At 43.4% G+C, this 16,408-nt stretch overlaps 1 protein-coding gene across 2 annotated transcripts in view; it reads right to left on the bottom strand.

The window, feature by feature from the left end:
- The window catches only part of LOC133636327 (zinc finger protein 37-like), a 497,781-nt gene that overhangs the window by 324,288 nt on the left and 157,085 nt on the right, over positions 1–16,408 (bottom strand). Inside the window, exons 1-2 of one of the 2 annotated variants that reach the window (XM_062030238.1) lie at positions 6,335–6,771; positions 2,653–3,105 (exon numbers count right to left, since the gene is read on the bottom strand). In XM_062030238.1, coding sequence (XP_061886222.1) covers positions 2,653–3,105; positions 6,335–6,458 — 577 coding nt within the window. In that variant the 5' untranslated portion in view covers positions 6,459–6,771. Of the gene's footprint in view, positions 1–2,652; positions 3,106–6,334; positions 6,772–16,408 lie in introns of those variants that run through there. The other variant, XM_062030237.1, reaches the window with a different exon arrangement.

The raw sequence follows: 16,408 nt of genomic DNA, 5'->3' as shown, positions 1-16,408 counted from the left end.
AGGAGAACAAGTCCTGGAGGGATGGGAGCTTGCAGCCAATCACCTTCTCAGCAGCACGTACGATGCGCTGCAGTCTATTCTTATCCTGGACTGTGGCGCCGGGGAACCACACTGTGATGGAGGTCAGGATGGACTCTATGATGGCTGAGTAAAACTGCACCAGCATCTCTGTTGGCACCTTAAGTTTCCTCAGCTGCCGCAGGAAGTACATCCTCTGCTGGGCCTTCTTGATGAGGGAGCTGATGGTCAGCTCCCACTTGAGGTCCTGGGTGATGGTGGTGCCCAAGAAACGGAAGGAGTCCACAACAGGGACGGGGGTGGGAGAGTCAATCAGGGTGAGGGGGGATGGTGGGGCTGTGACTTTCCTGAAGTCCATGATCATCTCCACTGTTTTCTGGGCGTTCAGCTCCAGGTTGTTGAGGCTGCACCAGGACGTCAGCCGGTCCACCTCTCTCCTGTAGGCGGACTCATCGCCATTCGAGATGAGCCCGATGAGGGTGGTGTCATCCGCAAACTTGAGCAGTTTTACGGATTGGTGACTGGAGGTGCAGCAGTTTGTATACAGGGAGAAGAGCCAGGGGGAGAGTACACAGCCCTGAGGAGTACCAGTGTTTGTGGTTCGACTGTCCGAGACAATCTTCCCCAGCCGTACGTGCTGTCTTCGGTCTGTCAGGAAGTCATGAATCCAACTGCAGAGGGAGTCGGGCACGCTGAGCTGGTAGAGCTTGTCTCGTAGCAGTCCAGGGAGGATGGTGTTGAAGGCAGAGCTGAAGTCCACAAACAGGATCCTAGCGTAGGAAATGTAGATTATTAAAAACAAAACTATCCTTCATAACCTTCCACATATAATGTTGCCATTTTCTCTAATCTACATATTGCATAAAGGGGACATACATATAAAACAATATTCCTTTTACAAAAGACAGTAATAAAGATAATTTTTTTTTGATTGATTGATTGAGACTTTTATTAGTAGGTTGCACAGTGAAGTACATATTCCGTACAATTGACCACTAAATGGTAACACCCGAATACGTTTTTCAACTTGTTTAAGTCGGGGTCCACTTAAATTAATTCATGATACAGATTGAATTGAATTATTGAATTGAATTATATTTATATAGCGCTTTTCTCTAGTGACTCAAAGCGCTTTACATAGTGAAACCCAATATCTAAGTTACATTTAAACCAGTGTGGGTGGCACTGGGAGCAGGTGGGTAAAGTGTCTTGCCCAAGGACACAACGGCAGTGACTAGGATGGCGGAAGCGGGGATCGAACCTGCAACCCTCAAGTTGCTGGCACGGCCGCTCTACCAACCGAGCTATACCGCCCGATATATACCATCGTCATAATACAGTCAATTAAAAGAATGGATTATAGAGACCCAACTAATGATTCATAAAGTCACACATTTTAAAAGTAAATGATCTTGTATAAAAGACAACTGCTCAAAGTAAATAATAACATGCTTCCAGAAGTGGTCCAGAAGATGTTTCAGATGTGAACCAGTAAATATGATCTAAGAGGGATTTATGTGTACTCAAAAGCAAAGGTATGAACACATGTAAAACAAATATGTATTTCATATAAAGGAGTTCATCTATAACATCTTTAAAAATGATTTCTGAATATCTATATACACATAGAAAGTATTTGTAACATGTTTTGTCCTGTTTATTCTCACCTTTACAGTCAAAGTGGTGTGTTCATTTTTAAATAAAAGTACACAATGTTGTATATTAAAGCATGTACTTGCCTGAAAAAAGCAATAATCTAAAATATCTCATCTATAAATGTTAGAATATATGTGCTGATGTTGTTAGAAAGTCAAAGTTAAAGTTTTGACAGTTTATTTCAAATTCTGCATCTTCATTTGCTGCTGCTGTTCTCACCAGCACACTTGTGTTTCTTACACTGGTACTTAGAAGACAATCTTTCACCACACACACCGCAACTCAACACTGTGTGTATTCTCATGTGTCTTTTCAAATGCGAACTTTGTACAAAACTTTTACAACATACTGAACATGTATAAGGTTTTTCTCCAGTGTGTGTACTCATGTGTCTTTTCAAATGCGGACTTTGTACAAAACGTTTACAACATACTGAACATGAAAAAGGTTTTTCTCCAGTGTGTATTTTCATGTGTGTTTTGAAATGCTCCTTTTGAGTAAAATCTTTACCGCAGATTGAACATGAAAAATGTTTTTCTCCAGTGTGTGTTCTCATGTGTACTTTTAAAGTTTGATTTATTATAAAACTTTTACCACATTCTGAGCAGGAAAAAGGTTTTTCTCCACTGTGTATTCTCATGTGTCTTTTCAAATCGTGCCTATGAGTAAAATCTTTACCGCAGATTGAACATGAAAACGTTTTTTCTCCCGTGTGTGTACTCATGTGTCTTTTCAGACTACGATGGTGATTAAAAGTGTTGTGACAGAGAGAACATGTGAAGTGAGTGTTGTCAGTGTGACATGTCTTATCATGTTTAGAGTGTTCATCATCAGTGTCAGGAGAGTGTGACGTTGTGTCCTCACTATCTGATAGTGGAGCTAAGATCTTGTCTGCTTGTGATCCTCCACAGTGGTCTCCATCAGCTTCTGTTGTCATGTGTTGTGTTGAGCTGCTGCTTCTCTTCTCCTCACTCTCACCTTTGACCTCATCATCTTCACTCTTCACAGGGACACCAGTCACTGGCATCTTGGTGCCATCAACCTCCTCCACTCCTTCAACATGCTGACTGATGCTGTGTTCCTCCTCTTCCTCTTTAATGTGAGGGCTCAGTGGGTCCTCCTCTTCGTGCTTAACGTGAGGGGTCAGTGGGTCCACCTCTTCCCCCATAATGTGAGGGCTCAGTGGATCCTCCTCTTCATCCTTAATGTAAGGGCTCAGTGGATCCACCGCTTCCTCTTTAAAATGGGGTGTCAGTGGGTCCTCCTCTTCCTCTTTAAAATGGGGTGTAGGTGGGTCCTCCGCTTCTTTTTTAAAATGGGGGATCAGTGGGTATTCCTCTTCCTTCTTAATGTGGGAGGACTGTGGCTCCTCCGTCCGCATCCTGAAGCTCCACTTCTGTTGCCCAGGGTGAAGATGTTCTTCACAGACGTCTGCAAGACAAACACACCATCTCTGCTCAGTCACACAATGCATTCAGTACTTTTACATGCACTTAGGAAAAACAAGTTATCGTATGAACTGTCTTGAAATCTCAGTGACGCACAAACACGCTGCTCTTTACAACATTATTCACAGGAAAAGAAAAGCAAACCAGGACGACAGGACTTTTTACTATGGATAGACGATATGGTTTGAAATTGATTTTGCGATATATTATTTCATATAGAATTACTAATAGAACCATTTTAAAACAGGCTACAGAGGCTCCTAATTTAGTTGCTGAAATATGAAGTAAAATATTACATCATTTCCAGTATTATTTTCTCAAATAAAGTAACCAGATATTAACAGTAAATAAACAAGTACATAAAAAATAATTGTTTCGACAAAATAATACAATTAGAAATGACACAATATGTTACTGCATATGTCAGCTGCCAAATTAGAAGCTTTTGTAACCCGCTTTGAAATTCTTATATTATGAATCATATACCAAATTATATATCGTGACATATATTGTTATTAGGATATAGATTTGAGGTCATATCGCCCATACCAAACATTGGTTCGCCCACCAAATATATTTATTTTTTATATTCTTCAGATGTATGTGTATGTTTAAAATGTGGTACTATTTTTCTACATCACGTGGAAGTGTCATGTCATGGGGTTGGTGTGCTTTCAACTAACTAGCTTATGCTGCTATATTGACATACTGAGCTGCTTTCTCGCCTCTAAGATGGTGAAAGCTAATTCTAGATTATAAATCATGCTTCTCACTTATATGGTGAAGGTTGTGGACATAAACAGAGAACTTGGTCAACTTTGACATCCAACTTAGACCTGGAGATGGCAAGAAAGACACGAAAATACGCTCTTTTGCACCCACCCTTTTTTAACCCTTTGTGAGGATTAATTCTTCATCTAAACGGGAAGATATGAACATCCCATCAGTCGGCATCCCAGTGAGAGCAGACATTGTATGCTTAAAATGAGCAAGATATGTAAATATGACATGTTATTAAGAATGTTACTACATTACATATATACTTAGTGTGTATTTAAAATGTTGAAGGTTTTAGGATGTTATTTAGAGCACTTTATAGGCAGAATAGAGCGGCTACCAATGACTCAATCGTTAGCTAACTTTTGCTAAGGTTTATTTTCTATTGAGGATGCATTAACCATCGACCTGCTCAGTGGCCTTGTGGTTAGAGTGTCTGCCCTGAGACTGGAAAGTCGTGAGTTCAAACCCTGGCCGAGTCATACCAAAGACTATAAAAACGGGACCCATTGCCACCTTGCTTGGCACTCAGCATCAAGGGTTGGGGGTTAAATCACCAAATGATTCCCGAGCGCGGCCTCCGCTGCCCTCACCTCCCAGGGGGTGAACTTGGGGATGGGTCAAATGCAGAGGATAATTTCACCACACCTGGTGTGTGACTACCGTTGGGACCTTAACTTTAACTTACATAGGGACTGTGAATGATTCCAAAAAGTGCAGTTCCCCTTGAAATGAGAAAATAGAACAACAAGAAATTATGTGAAAGGAATTATATTTATATAGCGCTTTTCTCTAGTGACTCAAAGCGCTTTACATAGTGAAACCCAATATCTAAGTTACATTTAAAGCAGTGTGGGTGGCACTGGGAGCAGGTGGGTAAAGTGTCTTGCCCAAGGACACAACGGCAGTGACTAGGATGGCAGAAGCTGGGATCAAACCTGGAACCCTCAAGTTGCTGGCACGGCCACCCTACCAACCGAGCTATACTGCCCCAAGTAACAAGAACATAATATATTAATAATAAAATGCCTCAAAGCAAATGTGATGAATTCATCTTAATACTGTCCTTTTTCAGGCTTTCCCTTTTAAAGGGCAAAGTCCTCGCAGGGTCTTTTGTCCTAATGACTGTCTGGTTAAAGTGAGGAGACTATAATTTAGGGAAACTATTTATTTACAAATGGACTAGAATAAGTCACTCATTTTTAAGTTGGGATATAATTAAGATAATAAAGGATGAAGTGATTAATAAATGTTTAATATAGATTAGAATAGGCCGTGCAACTAATCATATGTCCTGAGTTCCAGTTGAAACTGGGTGCAAGTTCATGCCCACGCACATACACTCTTATCGCCCACATTCTTGCCACTGTTTATGTGGCTTCTTGGGCCAGGTCTGAAGGACAACACCAGATATGAAGTCAGAGTCCAGGGAGAAAAAAGCAGCAGAAGGAACCTTCCTGGTGTTACCTGACGGCACCACCAGCAAGCTGCGACACCACTACAAAGGCTCCTCCATGCTCGTACCACCTGGCTTGGTAGGCTCGTACCCGCCTACCAAGCCAAAGACTTAGGTCCACTGGACCGACACGCAAATACCACATTTTCAACACTCCCCGTTGTCGGTTAAAAACATAGCTATGGGCTGCACTTTGGACACACCTGCTGTAGGAGCTAGCAGCTACACAACAGCTAAGCTAAAACTGCACATTTAAGCATATCAAATAATTATAGTTGCTTAATACGTACACAAAGTCTCCAAAACAGAAGTCTGAAAGAAAGTATCCAGTAACAAACGTGTCCGCATCGTTCAACTTTCTGCGCCATGAGCTTGACTTAATGAATTATTGTGGCCACTAGGTGTTGTGAAAGATCAAATTACCATTGCAAAAGCATCCGTCATAATGTTAGTGTTTTTCTTATATGTGTGTCAATATGTATAAGCATACTTTGTGGATTTCACCAGTAGCTAGCTATCGCTGTAAGGGTCAGTCGATATCGCTTTGGGGTCCGCAACCCAAATGCCGCCCTCCAGTGGTCCACAGAGGCTGAAAAGGCTTTCATTGACCCCAAACATGACCTGTCCTCCACCTCCGCTTTTGCTGCCCTTTTTCTTGGATGTTTCTGAAAGTGCCTTTTTTCAGAAACAAAAGGGGGAGGAAGTGTGGGGGGAGCGGGAAGAGCTGGACGAAGTGGCTGGGGAGAGGGAAGTCTGGGCTTCCCTGCTTAGGCTGCTGCCCCCCCGACCCCACCTCGGATAAGCGGAATCAAGATGGATGGAAGGACGAAATGACTGCTGTCTGATAATCACATTAATAACACAATAACAATCATGTGTCTGACTACACCTATTAATCACAATTAATCTAACACGTCATGTTCATGTTCATGATGAAATATAAAGTTAGTAAACATGTGAGAGTAAGAAGTCAACAAACCTGTTCTGTGTAACACAACTTGAGGTTTCTTGAAAACAGCGTCCAGTAGTTGACGTAGTCTTTTGTTGTCTTCTTTCATCCGAGAAAGTTCCTCTTTGTACTCTGCTATCGTTCTTTCACACATTTTCACACAATCACAACACTTTACACTCACACTTGATCTTAACTAAGCGATGTGTTGATCAAATCCGCGTCTCTTTGTTAGCAGCTAACAAGCTAAGCTAACTAGCATGCTAAGCTAACTAGCGCGCTAAAACAACTAGTATGCAAAGCTAACTAGCGCGCTAAAACAAGTAGCAAGCTAAGCGGGCCTAATAATGTCCAAAGTTGAGTGAGACGAGTGGAGTTTATCCTGACACGGAGGATGAATAAAGTGTAGTTAGTAGCGAGGCTTAGAAGCGTGTGTGGAGTAAAGAAGGACTTTGCTGCAAAGCGCATATCCTCCACGCATGCGTCACTTAGGGGCGGGGCCAAAGAGTCATGGTGATGGGCAAGTCATGAACGATTCATTCTAAATGTATGTTTTCATGGTGCCCACACAAAAATCATGGCAAAAAATGATATTTCCAAATATATAAACCGTATTCGACTTTTAATCAGGTATATATGAAAATAATGAAAAAGTATTGTTTTTAATGCACCTATTTTCGCTCTTTTTATCTGCCACACGTGTTTTATAGTGTTTTATGCTCATAATTTATTATCTAACCACAAAGATGGACCACTATTTATAAGAACTGGCTGTTGGCTTGCCTTACACAGTCCTACAGAACATGTGATTTCCTATTCCAGCAGATACTATACTTGAAATTACAAACAACCAAACATCTGATTGTAGAACATTGTGTCATCTAGTTATTAACAATTTTAGCAGCTTTGATTCATTATCATCCATTATACAGATGTGAATACAAATGTGAGTTGTGTGGAAGAAATGTAAGTAATATGAAGGAATAAAATAAGCTTGATCTCCTCTGTGAAATGATTGTATGTGATCATCATCATCATCAGCCGTTGTCAGTCCACTGCTGGATGAAAGCCTCAGCATGTTTGTGCCATAGTGAAGGATCTCTAGCTGCTCCCTGCCACTGCACTGTTCCCCAATATTTGTCTATTTCATCTCCCCATCTCACTCTTTGTCTTCCTCTATTTCTGCTCCCATCCATGGGTCTCCATGATGTCATTAGGGAAGTCCATCTATTATCTGTTGTTCTACTGATATGTCCAGCCCACTTCCACTTACTTCATTTGATAGTTCTTATAATGTCTTGGACTTGCGTTTGTTTTCTCACCCATTCATTTGTTTTTCTGTTTTTATATGTGATTCCGAGCATATTTCTTTCCATGTTGTGTTGTGCTGCTGCTATTTTATTTTCCATTTTATTTGACAATGCCCAGGTTTCAGCTCCATATGTCATGGTTGGTAACACGCATTGATTAAAGACCTTTCTTTTTAGGCTTAACGGTATTTCTCCTCTCATGATGTTGCTCAGTTTTCCATATTGGCACCAACCAAATCTGATTCTCCTCCCTATCTCCTGTTCTTGACACTTTTCTTTCAGGCTAAATCTCTGGCCCAGATAGATATATTCATTAACTTCATCAATTTCATTTCCATTAACAGTCACAGGTCCATGAGGTACCATGGAATTTGCCATAACTTTTGTTTTTTTCATATTCATTTTCAATCCACAACATTTGCTGGCATTTGCAAGGTCTTTAAGCATATCTTCCACTTCACTGATTTGCTCTCCCAAGACAACAATGTCATCTGCAAATCTCAGATGATTAAATTTGTCTCCGTTGTTATCAACTCCTTTATCCTCCCACTCCAGAGAGCCAAATATGCCTTCCAAACAAGCTGTAAACAGTTTAGGCGAAATTGTATCGCCTTGTCGGACACCCTTCTTTATGTGGATTTTCTCGCTTGGTTTGTGCATCGTAACTGTGGTAGTGCAGTTTGTGTAGATGTCCTTGAGTAAGTTAATGTACTTATGATGAATTCCTTGATCTTGCAGAGCTTTTAGAACCGACTGCGTCTCCACCGAATCAAATGCTTTTTCATAGTCTATGTAGGCCATACAAAGTGGTTTGTTGTATTCTTGGCATTTTTCTTTGATCTGATTCAATGTATGAATATGGTCCATGGTAGAAAAACCACTCCTAAACCCTGCTTGTTCTCTGGGTTGGTTGCTATTAAGTGTATTTTCCATTCGATTTGTCAGAATTCTTGTAAACAACTTGTATATGTTTGAAAGAAGGCTAATAGGTCTGTAGTTCTTGAGGTCCCTCTTGTCCCCTTTCTTGAAAATGATGATCATGTTAGCTTCTTTCCACTTCTCTGGCACTTTCCCCTGATGTAAGCAAGCTGTGTATAGCTTCGCCAGCTCCTTAGCAATGACATCCTCCCCCTCTTTAATTGTGTCAATTAAAATATGATCTGGTCCTGGTGCTTTCCCTCGTTTCATGTTTTTGACTGCATGCTGCACCTCCCAATATGTGATGTCTGGAATTTCTTCTGAGTCTATGGATAATTGAAGGTCTACTGACTGACTGCTTTGATAGAGTTCTTCATAAAATTATTCAATCCTCATCAAAATCATGTCTTGATCTGTGATTTCTGTCCCCTTTTTATCAAGTAATGTTGTTATTTTCTGCTTTCCACTTGCAAGTTTCTGCCTTGTTTTCTTCAAACTTTTATTGTTTTCTATTGTCTCTTGAATTTTAAGGGTGTTGTATTTTCTTATGTCTTGTCGGAGTTTCTTTCGTATTGTCTTGCATGTTTCTGTATATTCAACATTCTGGAATCCAACTCCATCTCTCTTCATAGTCCTCCTTTTCTCCATTAGCCACTTTGTGCTATCTGAGAGTTTGGACTCTTGCTTTTTCTTTTCTTTCCCTGCTGTTTTTATAGAGCTCCCATGTACTATGTCAATTAATTTGTCATTCCATTCACCAAGGTCGGAGGTATCTTCTACTTCCAGTCCTTGAAAGCGGTTTTGTAGTTCTAGTTGAAATTCATGCTTTCTGGCTTCCAAATTGATCATATCGGGCTTTCTGTATTTTGCTATTAATTTCATTCTTTCTAGTCTTGTATCTACCTTCACTTTGCACATAACCATACGGTGGTCACTGCCAGTGTTTACTTTGTTGTAGCTGGGATGCGTTGTCTTTAATCTCCTTTCTAATGACTTAAATTTTCTTATTAAAGAAATTCATAAAGTCATCTGCTGAGTGGGTGGAGCTACTGGGAGGAGTCCCTTGTTGGGTTAGCGATGCTACTGTACTAAACAAAAATTTAGGATACTTTTTGTTGAGGTGGATGAGTTTTGAGTAATATTTAGCTTTAGCTAAGGTAAGCATGTGTTTATAAGTTATTAAACTATCACTCCATGCTTGATGGAAAACCTCAAGTTTAGTCGCGCGCCATTTGCGTTCCAGCTTTCTACATGATAATTTATGGGCTTTAGTTTCTTCTGTAAACAATGGGGTAAGCCTTTTAGGGGCCCTTTTTAGCTGTAGCGGTGCTACACTGTCAATGGTGTCGCGCAGGGCGTCGTTAAAGTTGTTAGTGAGGTTATCAATAGATCCGACATATTTTGGGAATGGTGCCATTACCGAAGGCAGTAGGCGTTGTGGCAGCATTAATGTTGCGGCTGCTATAGTAGTTATTATTATTATTATTAGTTTGTTGACAATGAGTCAGAACTTTTTTTACAAGGTATTGATCGGACATTACTTTAGTATATGGAAGTATCATAACTTTGGAGGTGGTGACACCCCTGACAAGCACTAGATCTATCGTATTACCGCTGCGATGTGTGGGTTCATGTATTATTTGTGTAAGACCACAGCTATCAATTATAGTCTGGAGCGCCACACATGCTGATGGGGTATTCATATGGATATTAAAGTCCCCCATTATGATTATATTGTCGGCGTGCGTCACTAGATCAGCAACGAACTCTGAGAATTCACTGATAAAGTCCGAATAGGGCCCAGGGGGGCGGTAGATAACAGCCAGGTCGAGAGGCAGCGGTGTGACAAACCTCATAGTAAGCACCTCAAACGAGTTATATTTATTATTTAGGTTAGTGGTAAGGTTAAAGTTTTTGTTGTATATTAGTGCGACAACCCCTCCCCTTTTAAGAGGACGGGCAACACGTGCATTCGTATAGTTAGGAGGAGATGCCTCAAATGTGTGGTGTGATTGTATTATGGGAGAACTACAGAGTCGACAGGCTATGACGTCACGGTGTGCAACGGAGCGGGAGAGAGTGTGGGAGTGAGTTAGAGAGGACACTTGTTGTGATTGAGCTTGAGCTAATAAAAGTATCCACATTATAAAGTACAGCTGGACTCACGTATTTATTCAGTAACTCGACATGGTGTCAGAAGTCCTGTAGTTAATGTGGAGTGCAGCCAAGTGGAAAGATAGTTTGTACGCGTCTGTGGATAAAGAAGTAAGGACAACATGAGCGAGGGGGACGGAGCCGCTGCAGCGCCTGCACGGCCACCCAACGCGCCGGTGGTTGCCGTGGGACCGTGCGCTACGTTCAACATCCAGCCACCGGAGTCCTTTGACTTTTCAAATCCACAAGAGTGGGACAAATGGATCCGGAGATTCGAAAGATTTCGCCTGGCAAGTAACCTAAATGCAAGCTCCGAGGACAATCAAGTGAACACATTGATTTATTGCATGGGGGACGAGGCGGATGATATTCTCAGTGGGTTAAATCTGACGGCCGCTCAAAGACGTACATACCAGGGAGTGCGCGAGGGATTACAAGGCTTCTTTGTTGTGAAGAAACATGTAATCTACGAGCGTGCTAAGTTTAACATGCGCAAGCAGAAAGAAGGGGAGAGTGTGGATTCGTTTGTCACTGCACTATATGCGCTGGCGGAGCATTGTAGCTACGGGATGCTACACAATGAACTGATCAGAGACAGACTGGTTGTCGGATTGCAAGACAAGGGGCTGTCTGAACGCATGCAGTTGGACGCGGATCTAACCTTGGATAAAGCCATAAGAATGGCACGACAAAGCGAGGAGGTGAAAAGGCAGCAGTCTACTCTCCGAGGGGACACCACCAGATTAGAGGCAAGTGATGCAAAGTCTGTTGATAGAGTGTTCAAGAGCAACTTCAAGTCTGCTAAAAACAAACCTCAATATGCTGATAGCCCAAAGTACAAGCCACACAGTACTCAGTACAGCAAGGACAAGGGCGCACAGTCACTGTGTCAAAATTGTGGCAGCTCTCCATCCCATCCAAAAAGTGACTGTCCTGCTAATGATGTGAAATGTCATGCATGTGGGAGGAGGGGACATTACAAGCGTGTGTGCAAGTCCAAATCAGTGCATGAAGTTGAAGAGGATGAGGAGGAAATCTTCCTCGGCAGTGTCACGGAGGATGGGGATCCTTGGATGGTCAAAATTGGCATCCATGAGAGCAGTATGACATTCAAAATAGACACAGGTGCCGATGTGACAGTCTTGCCTCACTCAGTGTTCCTAAACACATACAGAAATGATCCACCTAGTCTCAGAAAGGCAACAAAGCCACTCCTGGGACCAGGAAGAAATCCCCTCGACGTGGTGGGCGTTGCCAGTTTGCTGCTGAGGAGAGGGGAAAAGACAGAGAGGGAGGATGTGTACATCGCTCGTCATGTGCATACTGCCCTGCTGGGAAGATCTGTGAGCTGTAGGCTGGGGCTTGTAGCACGCCTAGACAGCGTTACTATGGAGACATTAAAGGAGTACTACCCAAAATTATGCACCGGGCTCGGAGAAGTGCGGCAGCCATATTCCATCAAGCTGAGTCCAGGGGCAGAACCATTCTCACTAAAAACACCAAGGAGGATTCCATTGCCTTTAATGGACAAAGTCAAGCAGGAACTGTCCCGCATGGAACAACTCGGGGTGATAAGTCGAATTGAGGAGCCAACAGACTGGTGCGCTGGCATAGTGGTGGTGCCCAAAAAGACAGGTGCTGTACGTATATGTGTCGATCTCACCAAACTCAACGAGTCAGTGTGTAGGGAAAAGTTCATCCTGCCATCAGTAGAGGAAACACTGGGAATGCTGGCTGGAGCCAAAATTTTTAGTAAGCTGGATGCAAACATGGGGTTTTGGCAAATTCCTCTAAGTGCAGATTCAGCGAAACTGACAACTTTCATTACACCCTTCGGGCGCTATTACTTCAGGCAGCTACCGTTTGGCATAGCATCCGCCCCCGAACATTTTCAGAACCGGATGGTGACGGAGGTCACAGAAGGGCTTGAGGGCGTTGTTTGCCACATGGACGATGTGCTGGTGTGGGGCTGAACACAAAAGGAGCATGATGCTCGCCTGCATGCCACACTAGAAAAGATCCAAAAGGCAGGCATCACTCTGAATGTCGATAAGTGCGATCTGTCAAAGTCAGAGGTGACTTTTCTAGGCCACGTGCTCTCCACCAGTGGCATCAGCCCAGACCCAAGCAAAACAGAAGCTGTAAGGAAGATGCAGGAGCCAACAACTGTGACTGAGTTGAGAAGTTTTCTTGGAATGATAAATCAACTTGGGAAGTTTGTGCCGCAGCTGGCCGAGAGAGACAAGCCTCTGCGAGATCTCCTGTCAAAAAAGAACTGCTGGGTGTGGGGCGTCGACCAGGCAAGGGCCTTCCAGGATCTAAAGGATGCACTGACGTCTACACCAGTGCTAGCCATGTATGATCCCAACAGAGAGTGCAAAGTCTCAGCAGACGCGTCGTCGTACGGGTTGGGAGGCGTACTGCTACAAAAGTGGGAAGAAGACTGGAGGCCAGTGGCCTACATGTCGCGGTCTCTCACACCAACAGAGCAGAGATACGCGCAAGTAGAGAAGGAAGCTTTGGGGCTGACCTGGGCCTGTGAGAGGTTCCGCAACTTCCTCATCGGGAAACATTTCCAGATGGAGACGGACCACAAGCCTCTCCTGAGTCTTCTTGGGTCTCAAGCACTGGATGCTCTACCTCCACGGATCCAACGCTTCAGAATGCGTCTGATGCGCTATTCTTATTCTATCTCTCATGTGCCAGGGAAGTGCCTGTGGACAGCTGATACGCTGTCACGAGCTCCTGTCAAGAGAGAGGAAACAGCAGCGGACAAAGAGCTGTTTGAAGAAACCAACATCTATGTGGACATGGTACTGGAGAACCTACCTGCAGGCGCTGACTACCTGGAGGAGCTGAGAGAGCAGCTGCAGAGAGACAGTGTGTGTGCACAGGTGATGCAGCTGTGTGCTGAAGGCTGGCCAGCACACGGTTCCAAAGAACCAGCACTCAGGCTGTACTGGGCAGAGCAGGCGTTCCTTACAGTTCAAGATGGTGTCCTGCTGAAGGGACACAGGCTCGTCATCCCTTCTACAATGAGAAATTATGTTCTCGCCAAATTGCATGAAGGACACCAAGGCGTGGTGAAGTGTAGACAGCGGGCACGACAGTCAGTATGGTGGCCCGGGCTTAGCCAGCAGCTGAATGAATTGGTTCTCAACTGCCGAACATGCTGTAAGGAGAGACAGAACCACAGGGAGCCGCTGATGCCGTCACCATACCCAGGCCGACCATGGGAGAAGTTAGGAGCTGATTTGTTCATGCTCGGTACCAAGACCTACCTGCTGGTAGTGGACTACATGTCAAGGTATGTGGAGATTGCTTTGCTGACCTCCACAAGATCAAACGATGTAATCCACCACCTAAAATCGATCTATGCACGTCACGGAATCCCGGATCTTCTCGTGTCGGATGGTGGGCCCCAGTTCTCCGGAGCAGGCTTTGCCGAGTTCGCAGAGTCTTACGGATTCCGTCACATTACCAGTAGCCCAAGATACCCTCAAGGTAACGCCGAAGCCGAACGTGCAGTACAGACGGTGAAAGGTCTCCTAAAGAAAGCAGATGACCCCTATCTTGCTTTGCTCGCTTACAGGGCTACTCCTCTCGACAATGGGTATAGTCCAGCGCAGCTTCTCATGGGGAGGAGGCTCCGCACAACAGTGCCTATCCTTCCTGTTTTGCTAAATCCTGCTCTTCCTGATAGTGAAGCTGTTATGCGGAAAGAAGGGGAGAAGAGGACAAAAGATGCACAACGCTACAACCTGCGGCATCGTGCAATGAACCTTGACAGACTGAATCCGGGACAGGACGTGTGGATCAAGGACCAAAAGAAAGCCGGAGCTATCATCGGACGTCACACCACTCCACGATCGTATCTGGTGGAAGGACCCCATGGGTCTATCAGACGGAACCGTCGTCATCTCATCCCTATGGGATCCTCGCCGGAGCAGAGTGGCCGTGGTGCAGCAGAGCCGTTCCTGGGGGGCGTCCCGGAACAACCTTCAGCAGAAACATCGCAGCAGAGTGTTCCAGAACCTCCATCTACTCCTACTCCTAGAACCAGGTCTGGGAGGGCTGTGGTGAGACCAACTAGGTTGGACCTATAATTTTGTTTCCTATAGACATTACAGAGACTCTAATGAAAAAAAAAAAGAATGTTACTGTATGTGGTAAAAGACAGAAAAGTGCAATTGGAGTGTTTTGGATATGTTTTCTTGTACTGTAAATGTTCAAGTCAGTTGCAGGGCTTAGGTTGAGGACAGTACAGGATTAGTATAGGATGGATGTTTGAGTATTGATGTGAAGTGGATTGTTCTAAGGGTAAAATATGTGTGTGTGTTTGATTGTCTGGTACAGGCTCATATAGGAGCAGACCTTCCAACCACGAGGCAGAATAATCCTCAAGGTCTGTTGAATCAATGGTGGTCTACCCATTGATTCTAGAAAGGGGAGATGTGGTGTGATTGTATTATGGGAGAACTACAGAGTCGACAGGCTATGACGTCACGGTGTGCGACGGAGCGGGAGAGAGTGTGGGAGTGAGTTAGAGAGGACACTTGTTGTGATTGAGCTTGAGCTAATAAAAGTATCCACATTATAAAGTACAGCTGGACTCACGTATTTATTCAGTAACTCGACAAAATGGATGGATGGATGGATTTGTTGCCATGTTTTTTTGTGTAGACACCATGAAAACATACATTTTGAACGGTTCGTTCATGACTTGCCCATCACCATGACTCTTTGGCCCCGCCCCTAAGTGACGCATGTGTGGAGGATATGCGCTTTGCAGCAAAGTCCTCCTTTACTCCACACACGCTTCTAAGCCTCGCTACTAACTACACTTTATTCATCCTCCGTGTCAGGATAAACTCCACTCGTCTCACTCAACTTTGGACATTATTAGGCCCGCTTAGCTTGCTACTTGTTTTAGCACGCTAGTTAGTTTAGCATGCTAGTTAGCTTAGCTTGCTAGTTGTTTTAGCACGCTAGTTAGCTTAGCATGCTAGTTAGCTTAGCTTGTTAGCTGCTAACAAAGAGACGCGAATTCGATCAACACATCGCTTAGTTAAGATCAAGTGTGAGTGCAAAGTGTTGTGATTGTGTGAAAATGTGTGAAAGAACCATAGCAGAGTACAAAGAGGAACTTTCTCGGACAAAAGAAGAGAACAAGAGACTACGTCAACTACTGGACGCTGTTTTCAAGATACCTCAAGTTGTGTTACACAGAACAGGTTTGTTTACTTCTTACTCTCACTTGTTTACTAACTTTATATTTTATCATGAACATGAACATGACGTGTTAGATTAATAGTGATTAATAGGTGTAGTCAGACACATGATTGTTATTGTGTTATTAATGTGATTATCAGACAGCAGTCATTTCCATTAGATCATGTTCAAATATAGGTGATTTGGCACACTTATAATTACAATAACAAAATAATGTTGTTTTTCATCAGATATGTACTAGTATTGTATATGTGGATGGGGGCCTTGCTTTGGAAATAATGTGTACCCCTTTCAGAGATCACATTTAGTTCCACTTCAAACATTCACATGATCCATAATGAGATGAGATGGTATAACGTGAACACTTCTGGAGGTTAGCGCCTTGCATGGCAGCTCCCGCCATCAGTGTGTGAATGTGTGTGTGAATGGGTGAATGTGGAAATACTGTCAAAGCGCTTTGAGTACCTTGAAGGTAGAAAAGCGCTATACA

The sequence above is a fragment of the Entelurus aequoreus genome, linkage group LG20, assembly GCF_033978785.1.
Source record: "Entelurus aequoreus isolate RoL-2023_Sb linkage group LG20, RoL_Eaeq_v1.1, whole genome shotgun sequence".
Lineage (NCBI taxonomy): Eukaryota > Metazoa > Chordata > Actinopteri > Syngnathiformes > Syngnathidae > Entelurus > Entelurus aequoreus.
Note: the sequence above shows the minus strand (reverse complement) of the source record. Positions and strands in the feature narration are given on the sequence as shown.